General features: G+C 40.7%; 1 protein-coding gene and 1 pseudogene across 3 annotated transcripts in view; one reads left to right on the top strand and one right to left on the bottom strand.

Annotated features, from left to right (window-relative positions):
- Positions 1–5,977: 5,977 nt before the first annotated feature.
- The window catches only part of LOC102232475 (neurotrophin-7), a 21,194-nt gene continuing 13,959 nt past the window's right edge, over positions 5,978–13,212 (bottom strand). For 2 of the 3 annotated variants that reach the window (XM_023332999.1, XM_005808647.3), the window contains 2 exons: positions 9,009–9,113; positions 5,978–7,218 (listed from right to left, as the gene is read on the bottom strand). In XM_023332999.1, coding sequence (XP_023188767.1) covers positions 6,347–7,207 — 861 coding nt within the window. In that variant the 5' untranslated portion in view covers positions 7,208–7,218; positions 9,009–9,113 and the 3' untranslated portion in view covers positions 5,978–6,346. The remainder of the gene's footprint in view (positions 7,219–9,008; positions 9,114–13,212) is intronic. The other variant, XM_023333002.1, reaches the window with a different exon arrangement.
- The window catches only part of LOC102238413, a 25,445-nt pseudogene continuing 22,540 nt past the window's right edge, over positions 10,308–13,212 (top strand).

Below are 13,212 nucleotides of genomic sequence, written 5' to 3'. Positions count from 1 at the left end.
GCTAACATCTTTTACTTGCTTTTCCAAAATGTCATAGTGAAATTGGACTTCTGCTTAAAAGTTTCTTTTTATACTTCTTAAAAATCGTAGCAGCCAGATAGAGAGAAACAACTTTCCATTGAAATGCTAAGTGTAGTGAACACCTGAGGAGTAATCTGTTTTAACACTGATGTAGCTGTTTCACTGTGTACTTTCTTGGCTCATTTTAAGTTTTTGGATGTTGAGTTAAGCTAATCCATTACTCAGCCTGAGTTGTATTTGACCTTTTTCCATGTCAGTGTTAATGAATTTTCCAACTTACTCCAACCTAGAAGTTGCTAAGCACAAAGAAGATACACAATAAATGTACTACTGCTAACATAAAAAGAGCAGGGACTTTGATGGAGCAACTGAGAGTGCTCCATCAAAGTAAATAGATATTTTCCACACCGCCACAGAGAACAATGGAATGAACATCCAAAGAGCACTGCTGCTTTATTAGTGGCAATTAGGCCATCATAAGAAAATGTCCTTCTTGAGTAACAAAGCACTCTGCCATGCTGATTGATGGAGGGTGGAGGTAGACAGGAATGGCGTGATAGAGAGGGGACAGGCAGCGAGTTTGGCACAAACGGGCCACTTAATGTTGGATTGAAAAGATTAATTATCCATGATACTTTTACTCTGTTCTGCCCCAGAACTATATTAGCTACAAGTTTGCAAGCTCGTGCTTTCAGACCCAGTTGAAGAATGGTGGAGTATGGTTAGAGAACAGAAAAGTTTAGATTGGAACCTGTCCAGAGTAAAAGGACATGCAGATAAGACCAAGAGGTTCCAGCTTGTTTGTTGTGCCAGCGGTGGTTCAGTTGCTATGTTAAAGTGGGAGGAAATAATGTGTGTAAGCCATGGTCTTAATGGAAACAGCTAGATGTAAATAGATGACTAGACCATTTATAGCACATACTGTATGTTGTGTTGACTTATGAGTTAGAAATAGACAGTTAATGGGAATATACTGAGATCATATTTATGTAAGAACTGTTCTTGTTCCACCCATATCTACTTCAGCTTCTCCGCCATTTCTGACGTATTTGAGAAAGTCATTATTCAATAAACCAAGAGCAAAACGTAGGGATGTTTTGAATGTGAAGGACACTTTCCATCTGTGGCAGTGTAACGCCCTCTGGTGGTAATTTCAAAGCTTCACATTAAGGCTGCAATAGTTCTCTATTTTGTTCAGTATCAGCTTTATTCTCCAAGTTTGTGCACACAAACAATTAGTTTGATTTCAGTTTTCCTATTGTCCTTTTGCTTTCTCTCTCAAAGAAGACATTTGATATGCCTTAGTATGTATTCTTGTACATTTAAATATATACAGTATTTTTACAAAACAAGAAAAGCTTTAATTTGTGCAAATATGCACAATATTGATCTGGGGACTTTAATTGTTTATCAAGATACTCTGAGTTAAGAAAATGTCTATGTGGTATCTTACCTTTGCGAAAACAGTAGTACCAGCAGCTCCTGTGGCAGTCTTGAGTTTCCACATAAAGTACAGTCTCAGATGGGCCTTCTTCCAGACAGTCTCTATGTGTGAGGACCATATCAGGTAGTTCATAGGCACCAGTAGTAATTCACTGTAGACACAGTGTTGCTGAGGAGGCTAAGAGGAGGGAGTGTTGGGGGCGTTCTCTGGTAGCCTGCCATCATCTCTGCAGTCTTGTGTGGGTTAAGCTTCAGCTGGTTCTGACCACACCAGTAGACCAGCTCATCCACCTCCTGTCTGTGCAGACTCATCAATGTCCTGGATCAGACCAATAACAGTTTTGGCCTCTGAGAAGGTGGCACCACTGTTAAAGGTTTTCAGGGACACATAGATACCTCTTTTGGCACCAACTGCAATGAAGCAATTTGAATAAATTGGCTCTAAGTCTTTCATATTGTCGTTGAGGAATTTTTATTCCGCTTCCTTGCTGAAGTGTTTTATTTCATCCTCTTTGGATGTTTTTTGAGCACCAACATCCTGTTAAAGATAAGATAAGATTTATTCGTCATTGTCATCAACAGATTACAACGAGATTGAGATTTGCTCGACTCGAGTTAAGATGCAGGTTATGTGTATATACATAATATACAAAGATAAAGAAATAAATAGTACAAAATGAGAAATAAATAGACATCAGAAGATGGTTGAAGCGCCTGGAAGTGTCGCAACAGAATTTACATTTATAACAAAGTGATGTCACGAGCAGAAGTTCTTATGCCTTTGAATTTAGTGCCATGATTGCCATCGGGTAAAAACTGTTTTTTAGGCGATTTGTCCTGGTTTTTATTGCTCTGTATCTCTTGCCTGATGGCAGCAGCTGGAAGAGACCATGGCCAGGGTGTGAAGAGTCATTTAAAATGTCCAAAACTTTCTTGTGGAGCCTGGAAGTGTAAATCTGTTCCATAGTGGGGAGGGGTCAGCCTATGGTTCTCTCTGCTGCCCTAACAACCCTCTGGAGCGCCTTCTTGTCCGTGGATGTGCTGCTGCCGTACCACACACACAGACCGTACGTGAGCACACTCTCTATGGAGCAGTGATAGAAGACCTGCAGCAGGTCTGAGGGGAGACGGTTCTTCTTGAGTATTCTCAGAAAGTACAGTCTCGGCTGTGCCTTCTTCAACAGCTCCTTGGTGTTGGTGCTCCAGGTTAGCTTGTCCTCCAACTCCATGCCCAGAAACCTGAACACTGGGACCCTCTCCACACAGCTCCCACTGATGGTGAGAGGCTGGATGTCCGTTTTGTTCTTCCTGAAGTCGATCACCAGCTCCTTTGTTTTGGAGGAGTTGAGGAGCAGGTTATTGACTTTGCACCACTCTGACAGCCGCTTCACCTCATCCCTGTACTCCAGCTCCCCCTTCCCGCCTGAGATGAGACCAACAACAGTCGTGTCATCTGCAAACCTTATGATCTTGTTGCTGAGGTGGTTGGAGACACAGTCATGAGTGTAGAGGGTGTAAAGAAGTGGGCTGAGCACGCAACACTGTGGCGATCCGGTGTTCAGGCTCAGAGCAGTGGAGGTGTGGGGACCCAGTCTGAACTTCTGGGAGCGACATGTTAGGAAGTCCAGGATCCAACTGCAGGTGGCTGATGGAAGCCCAAGGTTTGCTAGCTTGGACACCAGACGTTGGGGAAGTATGGTATTAAATGCTGAGCTGAAGTCCACGAAGAGCATTCTGACGTAGCTCCCCTGCTTCTCTAAGTGGGTCAGGGCAGCATGAAGTTGGTTGTGCCCTTTACGTGTTGATGGAATTTATGGAGGACTGATTTCAGATCAGCACGATTAAAGTCCCCAGAGACGATATGAACAGCCTCGGGGTACTTCTTCTGGTTGTTGCTGATAGTATCATGCAGGAGTCCCACGGCCGAGCTAGCGTTAGCATCCGGTGCTATGTAAACCGCAGTGAGTAGAATGGCGTTAAACTCAAGTGGGAGGTATCGGGGTCTGCATTTAATTGTGATGACCTCCACGCCTGGAGAACAGTGACTAACAACTACTGTGGAGTTCGTACCGGAGCTCGCTGATCGGTCCTGTCCATGTGCTGTGTAGCCTGCTAACTCCATCTCCGGGTCCGGTATGGTTGGATTTAACCACGTCTCCGTGATCAACAGAATGCAGCATTCCCGGATGAGGTTGTCAGTTGCAATCCACAGCTTCCATTCGTCCAGTTTGTTAGCGAGAGACCTCACGTTGGAGAGAAAGATGCTTGGTAGCGGTGGTTTGTGTGGTTGTTTCCTGAGCCTCGCTAACTAACACGCCGCTGCGACACCCCCTCTTTTGTTTACGATCTCTCCGCCGTCGCCCTTTCCTAGATACTGGGATTGTAATCCAGGGAGAGCCCGGTGTCCGCGCAATATCGACCGGAATGTTGTTGTGGACACGGAAAAGCTCCTGTGACAGCCTTTCCCCGATTGCTTGACCAATGGCCAGTAAATTTTGTCGGTTGTAGGTGTTCTTAACCGAGCAAAGTGGAAAAGACGAACTTCGAGTCGGTGAGCACAGAGCAGCTGCGTCTACGCGCGCCGCCATCTTGGAAATAACCAAGATGGCCACTTCATATGATCTCAACTGGTTCTAAGTCCCTTTGACTAGGTTACTCCAAACCCCTTTTTTTCTCTCTTTAACTTTATTTTTTTCAGCCATTCAGAGATAGAATTGCTAATGTTTAAGTAAGTCAGTAAACTTATTTTCCACCATTCTGTTTCACAGACTGGTTAATTGGTAAAAACAATCAACCCTTTTTCAAGGCAATTTTGGACTAAGTTGTGAAAATGGTAAGTGTTTGATTGTGGTATAAAAAAACATAACCTATAACATTTTGCATATTTTCTGTGATTTCTGCTTCACTTTCTGCTTCTGCACATTAATACCTTGTATAACTGCACAGCTGCTGTTGCAGGATCAAAAGGAGGCAGTGCTCTGTTAGTAAATCTCAATGCATGTCAGTAGCTTCTGCCAAATGGAGTTTATCTAGAGTCAGTTTCTGAAAAAAAGAAGAAAAACCTTTGATCACACAGGCTTGGCATAATGATGTTTCCTGGAAACACACTGTGTACTTGTTATACTGGAAGAGTGATGTGTGAGAGAGCATTATTAGTGATGGTGAGAGAACAGCCAGGCACCTGGTGCTGTGAGGAAAGGTGGGGAATCAGCAGGGAGGGAACACTGTTCTGTTTGTCACCACAAGAGGGCGGCATTGTCCGGTAAAATATAATGATTTGCCTGAGTGAACGAACAGTGTTCACCTAATAGTGAAAACAGGATTAAATGGAATGAAATGTGCTTTACTTTAGTAATTTCATTCAAAGTGGGATTTATATATGGCTTCAGTAGACACACTGTAATAAATGTTAAACCTTTGTTCTAGCGAACCTCTTAACTTTGAAAAAAGAATATAAAAAGTACATAACCCATACTTGTCTATAAGCCACAGGAGTCCATGTTTCAACATAGATTCCTGTGTAGTCAAAACGTTATATACATAGAACCAGTCTGACAACAAAAACTAAGCTACATTGTCTCAAAAACCATGATACCTCGATTTTACGAGAGACACAAAGGCTTTGGGACTCCATTGAATCACAGGGAGAGAAATTACCCACAAATTGCGAAACAAATAAGGTAAATAACTCCAAGAGTGTATTAACTGATCCAGGATGTCACTAAAACTCAGCACAGCATTTGAAACTGCAAACCTCTCTTTCCTCACTTCAGGAAAGAGAGGTCTGCATCATCAGTCTCATTCATCAGAATGAGACTGGGCAAAAATGGCATCCATGCAAGTCCATGGGGAGAACCACTGCTGTCCCTAAAGATCACAAAGACCCTTCTTAAATCTGCCAAAACACATCACAATTCCAAAAACTCTAGGGAAATTATTCTGGTCTCTGATTAGAAAAAAATAGTAATTTTTAGAACATGTGTACCCCATTACATCTAATTTAAAAGTACAATATTTAATAATAAAAACATCTGACAGTTAATCACTGATGATAGTCTAATGGTCTGTTGTTGCCTTGCTTCTCAGAACCTGAATAACTTTCTGTAAATGAAATTCTCCTCTCTACTAGAAAGTCTTTAAGGAGAATGTCAAACCACCAGTTGAATTTAAGCTGACGTAACTATTTTGAAACAATTATGCAAGAAGGAGTCGACCAAAATCCCTATGTGGTGATGTAAAAGTTTCATTGTCATTTACCTCAAACTTTTGATGGAAACCATTGTCGTCAAGCGCGATTCAATCAATTGTTTAGCTATTTATATCCAACAACAAAAGGAATAATTGTTAAAAACTAATTTTTATTTACCACCATATGCTTTTTTTCTGGTGTAATTTTTTTTCAGTGTGACAAAAAAGCAAGAAAGGGGAGGAACAAAAACATTTCCACAGCACTTTAACGCTGTCTGAGTGGGATAAAAACGGCACAACCAGGCAGGCAAGCACTGAGGTGTTTAATAAATAACAGCATGGACAACACAACAACAATAACAACATTAATAACATTTAAAAAGTTGAAATAATTTTGTATATATACACATACTGTATATACTTTTATATTTGTCTGTATAAACCATAAATATAACATGCGGTCCTCATAACTTAAAACTACTAGGACTTCTTTGACTGAGGTAGGGTCAGGGAACAAGGGACTGAATGAAGACATGTGTATGTGTGTGTGTGTGCGTGTGCATGTGTATGTTTATTGACTGCTGTTATCAGTGGGTGTATGATAGGAGCATTGGCATAGATGCTGCAGTGGCTGTTTTGTAAAAATGTGTGTTTGCTTTCATAGTCCAGTGGTCAAGAGCGGTCCACACCTCAGTCAGTGTCCCGGTCTTCTTGACCAAGAATTCCGGCTGAGAACACACACACATGCAGCGTTGATGCGGATGAAACGCCAGGCTGTCTGTTCCTTGAAGACGGTCAGAGCGCTTACATATATGTCTGTGTTGGTGCAGTGGGAGTTCCAGTAGCGGCTGTCAATGCCTCGACAACCTGAGTTGCCTGTCTTGGAGCCTTGCTTTCCACCTCGTCCTCCAGATCGTCCCCCGATTACGATTCCAGAACTCCTGTGTGTCGGGGATCTACAGGTGGTCTCATAAAAAAGCTGTTTCTTTACCTTGTTGTTGACTGTAACGTGGGAGAGTACTGTCACTTCATTTCCAGACATGTCTGTGGCTCGTGTCTTGTTCACCCAGGTATTTATACTGTCACACACAGAGTACTCTCCTCGATGCATGGTGTGTGATACTGCTTTGCGCCTTACCCTCAGCCCCCTCACCCTTTCAAAGTCATAACCCTCACCATCCAGAACGTCATGCGAAGGGATTACCTCGCTAAAGACAACACGAGGTGAGGGGCGATAATGTCTCTTAGAGAAGAGCTTCGGGTCCACCACTGGGCTGGAGGGGTCTGGAGAGGAACCTGCTGGAGAGGGTCCAATGACAGGGGTTCTGTTCTGCATGTTTGAGGCTGCACTCTGTGTCCTCTTGGTTCTATGATGGGTGGTCCTGTGTTGCTGATATGAAGTTTGGTCCTGAGAAAGCTGTCCCCTGGCTGCTGCTGTCTCCTGTTGCCCTGCGCTGTGATTGGCTGCTCCAGGGTTCCGGGCCAAACCACCTCCCATGTTCAGTACAGCCTGGACGCCGATCAGGAGGAGCAGAACCAGTAGTGATGACCTCATGGGCACACGTCCTGGGTCAAAGACAGAAAATCATCTTAGTTAGCACTATTACAACAGCTTTATGTTTGAGAAATTGCCCAATGAGTAGCTTAGAAGAATGTATGTATAATTGAGTCTAATGTAGTTTATCTCAATGTTCTGCCCACAAGCTATAATGTATTTCATTGCTAATTTTTTGATAGACTTTGATAACCCTAAAAAAAAAAATCAAGTTCATAGAATGTCCTTCACAAGTTACTCATTTAGTAAATATAAATGACCTGTGTGTACGTTATCGTCAGTATTAAAACAGGTGTTCTGTGAAGGCATCGTTATATTTGGTTTCTAGTTGTACTAAAATGCAGGCAGAACCCGAGTTTGGAGTGTTTCTTTAATAATAATAATAGAGACTTATACAGTAGTCACTAAGGGAACAGAACATGGAACTGGCGTGAGTGTGACAGACAGTCTAACGAAAGAATCCAGGAAGAAACAAACAAAATCCAGTAGCCTTAATGCTGAGGAAATGACAAAGAAGCTAATCAGAGAAAATGTGGTACAGATGTGGCAGGGAGAAAAATGGAAACTGAGAGAGGAAGACGGACACAAAGGGAGTTGAACTAAACTGTAAATAGCACCCTTTGACCACTGTCTTGCTGATGGACACAATTACTGAGACTGTCTGGGGTGACGGTGGTAGGAGTCATCCCAGACGTTCTCGGTAGATGTTAGTGACTAAAACTCAAACAAACTACACAAAGGGGAAAAATTAAGACAGGTCTAACATAACTATATCCAAATGCTCCAAGAGGAGAACACAAGAATAAACTAAATATCAAGCAATAATCATGGGAAGGGCCATTCATTTGAGTGTTTTAAATCTAGAATCAGTGCATTAAAATGACCCACTCACAAGATCGGTTTTGGATAACACAAAGTGAAACAACTCCCCCTCCAGCACAATACATAATTTCCAGCATGATTCAGGGTGTGATCCATTCACACTATGAAATCACCATTCCAACACTTTTACCGCTCATTCGGTCTTAATGCTAATGGCTAATGTTGTGATATAATGCTTTGCTTCAGTTTGTGTACTCGAATCATGGAAACGTTGGCCCAACTTCTAAAACATCAATAAAACACCAGAAAATATTTGAAAAATACAAAAGCCAAATCCCAAACAAGCAAGTACCCCGACACCCATAGGATTGTTAAATAACTTTAGCACACACTAGACATGTCAGAGATAAAATTATTTAAACTGAGAAGAGTTTGACAGATCCACACCTACAAAGACATTAGCATCCACTTAAACTGACAGGTCAGGCAAAGAGCCCAGAGGCCCAATGTCATTCTGGAGGACGTCCAGAGAGCAACAGCTTATGGAAGAATCTGTTGACAGGAGAACTATTAGTTGTGCGCTCCACATACAAGACCTTCATGTGAAATAACTCTGAAATAACAGTCCTGTTTGGAGTTTGTCAGGAGCCATTTAGAGGAAGTAGCTGATGAATCCTTCTAAAGGTTCCACAATTTTCAGACTTTTTCTTGTAAAAACAAATAGGAAAATCATGATTTTCCCTCCTCTTCACAGTGGTCTAGCTTTTCATGTTCATCTATCGTGAGAAATAAAACAAAGTTTGTGGTATTAACATGAAAAATCTAAAAAAAGATCCAGGGGTGTGAATTCTTTTGCAAGGCACTTATCTAGAATATTTATATAAATACATAACTCAGAAAAAGACTGGCCACAACAGTTCCGGTCTTGCCTTTCTTATCTGTCTTTTTTTTGTTGTTGGTTTGCAAGGTCTAGATGTACCTGTGAAATGTGTCCAATTGAAGAAGCGCCTGTGGACTCTAGAGCCAAACTCCAATGAAGACTGGGGCCCTCATGCCTGCCACCTGGACCCTCTGAACCGTAGCTCTGTGATACACACACACATACACAAAATAAAGGCTACAAGAAATATAATTTTACTAAAACTAGTACCTATCAATAGTGTTTTAGGTTGATATAGTATTTATTTATTTTTCCTTTGGAAGCCAAAGTTACCATCGCATAAGTAACAAAGTTATTGTGTCTCAAAATATCAAGCTGTCTTCTTTCAGGCTGATACATGCCAGTAGATTGTATAAAAAATCAAATTAAAGGTAAAGCTTTCACATTTTATCCAGTGCAGTCTAAGTGCATACACTCACCATTTAAAACTTTCGAAGTTAAGACTTGTGACTCATTGTTATATGGGGCATCTCACACATCTTTAAAAGCTATGGACTTTATTTAATATAAAGCTGTCAAACATGCACCACTCAAAGGATCTGAATACATGCATTGAAATGTTGCCACACCAACTTCAAAAGACATCCCATTCATGTACATACAGGAATGTGTAGGAGTGTGTTTGTAAGAATAATTTGCATATTTAGATGCCTTAATGTGTATGAATATATGTCTTTCAATGATGCAAATATTCAAGAGGTCACTAAGGTGAGTTGAAGCTGACCAGTTACTACTTATCAACAATACTTTGCTGCATCCGTCTCACTGTTATAGTCTCAGTTTTGAAATACCACAAAGTTTATGGGTGCTGCAAATATTTACCTCTTCAAGTTTAATGTTTTTGCCTTGTGAAGTTTGCAGCCTTCTGGTTGGATATAGCAAAGCTCAGAAAGCAGTTAGTGGTCGATGGTATATTTCTTAACAAAAACACAGTGGCTTCTGTTTTTAATTTTACCTTCTGAGGCACAGAGGTCCTCTGAAAAATGTTCTTTTACAACATAGCAAGATCCATTATGTGTGGGTACTGCCTGCTTTGTATCCACCAGCTTACAAAGACAGGCAGCTGAGGCTTATCAAAATATAATTGGCTCAGTTCCCTTTGGAAATCTTAACTGGACTACAGAGAATAAATTTGGTATTTTAAATCCATGCTCAGGTATTTTCCCACAAGCTAATATTGTTAGAGGCTATAATTATATTTTTTTCTTCAAACTACAATTTCCACATTTGGCTATGTGCAAGGCAGTTAGACACAACTTCCACAAGTATCAATACAACTTGGACCAGATATTGTCACGTTACAACCACAAATGCATGTAGAACTGCAAGCAGTTGCCGATGGGTTCCAAGACCTACCCAGCAAGTATGCCCTTTGCCCCAACCCTCTCCACACACGCTACTCCCCACATCCTGCCAGCGTGGTATCACTGTATCTCTTAGCATGTGGACCGAGTTGGAAGCATTCAGGACAGTGCTTACTCCTTAAAGGCATTGAAAAATGATTAGGACGCACAACTGCAAAAGTTTAAAACATGATGGGTGCCCTTTCAAAAGCCCAACTATAATTCAACCTTTAGACAGATCTTACAAGCTGGGTAATAATACTTAAAATAAATCCACACAAAATTAGAACAGATTTTAATGTGATAGACAGCTAAAAGACAGATTGTAGGCAATGCAAAATAAAAATTTAATATTGAACATTGAACATTTGATGTAATTTAGTTTTTTTTCATTGGCAATTTATTTCAAATATACTTCTCTAATTTATGCAATAAAATCTGAGGAGCCATTTGGGAGCCCAAAGAACCGGCTTTGTAGATTGATTTGTAAAAACGAACTAATTTGAAAACCTTGTATGATTTTCCTTCCTCTTCATAATTGTGTGGTATTATGGATTGGTCTTTTACATAAAACCTCAATAAAATACACTGATGCTTTTGACTGCAACTTGGAAAATTGTACCATTAATATAGATTCCTATGAATAGCGAACTGTGTTAAACAACAGGACAATAGGACAAATATTAACTATGCTTGACTTTTAGTTCATTTCTCGCTCTACTTACATGATGAAGGGAAATGTGCTTCTTAGTCCAATGTAGTAATAATTAGTGGTGAAAACTTTTAACAGTGGTTTCAGTCTTTTACTTCTTGTTTCTCTCCGTTGGTGATGTTCTGTTGTATTTTACTTAAGAACAACTATAAAATGTGAGGATTCTATGTCCAAATTCTTTCCTACTCTTTTACTGCCTTAGGTAGCATGAATGCATTAAGGAAACTCTGGTGGAAGGTCAGTTTGCATTGCATCTCCAAAACAACCAAGTAATCTTTGGCCATGCAGATAGCTATTGTTTTGACAAACTGATAGAACAGGGATATCTTTTGAGTTCAATAAACACAATCAAACACACTCAGCTTCACATATACACATCCGGAGGTGGTCCAAACATGGGGCAAACTGACTGATCCAGGTTGACGGGCAGCCGGGCCCGAGGTGAGCCTGTAGGATCTTAATGTTGAAAATATGTGGCTTTTGTTTAATACTGGTGGAGGCAGAGTAAACACTTGTTCCCATGAGCATGGGGGTCAGAGAGTTTTAGAGAACACTTCTGAGTTATAGGATTACCTTAGCATTTGCCTCAAAATCTCTCACAGTAATACTGTACATAAGAAACATGCACATTACTGCAATGCATGAAATAATTTTTTTAGTGCAGGAAAATATTCAGATGAGTTCTTAAGTGTTTTGTCCAATTATGGAAACATTTGTTTTCCACGAACGGTGAACGGATGTCAACTATTTCTTCACTTGATCCACTACGCTCTGCGTACTTAAGTAATTAGTCTGGCTGTTGAAAACGGGTCACTTAGCAGCATAAACAACCAGAGGAGAGCAAACGAAATAAAACCATCTGTCGCATTGGCCAAGAAGAGTTAAGATTTGCATCTGATTCAAATTTTGTGGTCAGACCTTAAGAGCAACATGTATAAACAAAAGTCTCCAAGCTTTTGTTAGCTGATGCAACTATCTAACATAAAGAGTAGTCGAAGACTCCTCCAAAAAGATTTAAAATGTTTAGATGGTGCAACAGATGATGATTGCTAATGATCACTGCTGCTAATGCTCAGACTGACACATATGATGGCTCATCTGAGATTGTGTTTGCTTTTGTCAGGGTTCACATCAGTTTTCCAAAAGTGACAGATTTACAAACTATGGCAATGTGGTGGAAAACATTTTGCAGAGTGCAACATCTCATTCCCATAGCCACAAATAAACCTATTTTTATTGGGTGGATAGGCATCACTCATTAATATACTACATAATGAGATATGTCTTGAAAGAATTGGAACGCTAGAAGGAGATGATTTTGTGTCCAAATAATGACAAAGAAATTCCAAAACTCTCAGCAACAGGAAGAGCAGACAGGGTGTGATTCACGTTTTCACACAGTGATGTAAACAAAGCAATTGTTTAATAAGTTGTTATGAATTATACAATAAGCAGGACCCTCCAAGGAGAATTGGTATGTGGCAGAAGCAGCCATGCGTAGTTTACTGGAAAGAGAGGAGGTTCCCTTTTTTCCAATTAATCAGAAACATTTTCTGTTGTGGAATTTCTCATTGTATGCGGTGAAAGCGTGAGCATGGCAAGGCACCGCAAGAATGAAGAAGCGATTGCTCAGGCAGAGAGAAGTTATTTTAATAAACAAAATGTATATAAGTGGAGAAAAATCACAGATTACTCAGCTGCAAAGCTATGATAATGAAAGCAAGTCCTGTAGGAGACGGAAACACTTCTGACAGAGACATTTCTCTAAGTCAGCGTCATTGGAGCCAAGCCATATACACAACAGATTCTTGTAGCATGGTTTTGTTTTGTCAGCCAGTCAACAAAAAAAATGATCGACTAATATAATGTACCAGTGACATGCCATGTAATTAAATTTGGCTGAGGTGAACAGTAAAGAAAACGCAGGTGGCCCACACCATGAAAGGCGAGCATTGCTTTCCATCAGTACGAGGTTAGTTTACAGTAAGTGACAGATTTGTCCTATCTGTGGTGTGCATTAGTCATTAGTAACAAGTCCCTGTTAAAAGATGAGCAGGAACGTCGCTTCAGCGGTTTGGTCAAACAAACACGCACATCTGTCAGCATGATGACAACGGCATCAGATTATGAGCGGGTGAGAAGGAGAGCGTGACAGCAGCAGAGGAGGGGGGAGGAAGAGCAAAGGAGA

This window comes from Xiphophorus maculatus, chromosome 1 (assembly GCF_002775205.1).
Source record: "Xiphophorus maculatus strain JP 163 A chromosome 1, X_maculatus-5.0-male, whole genome shotgun sequence".
NCBI classification, from domain to species: domain Eukaryota; kingdom Metazoa; phylum Chordata; class Actinopteri; order Cyprinodontiformes; family Poeciliidae; genus Xiphophorus; species Xiphophorus maculatus.
The sequence above is the reverse complement of the archived record's forward strand: the minus strand, read 5'-3'. Positions and strand labels throughout refer to the sequence as shown.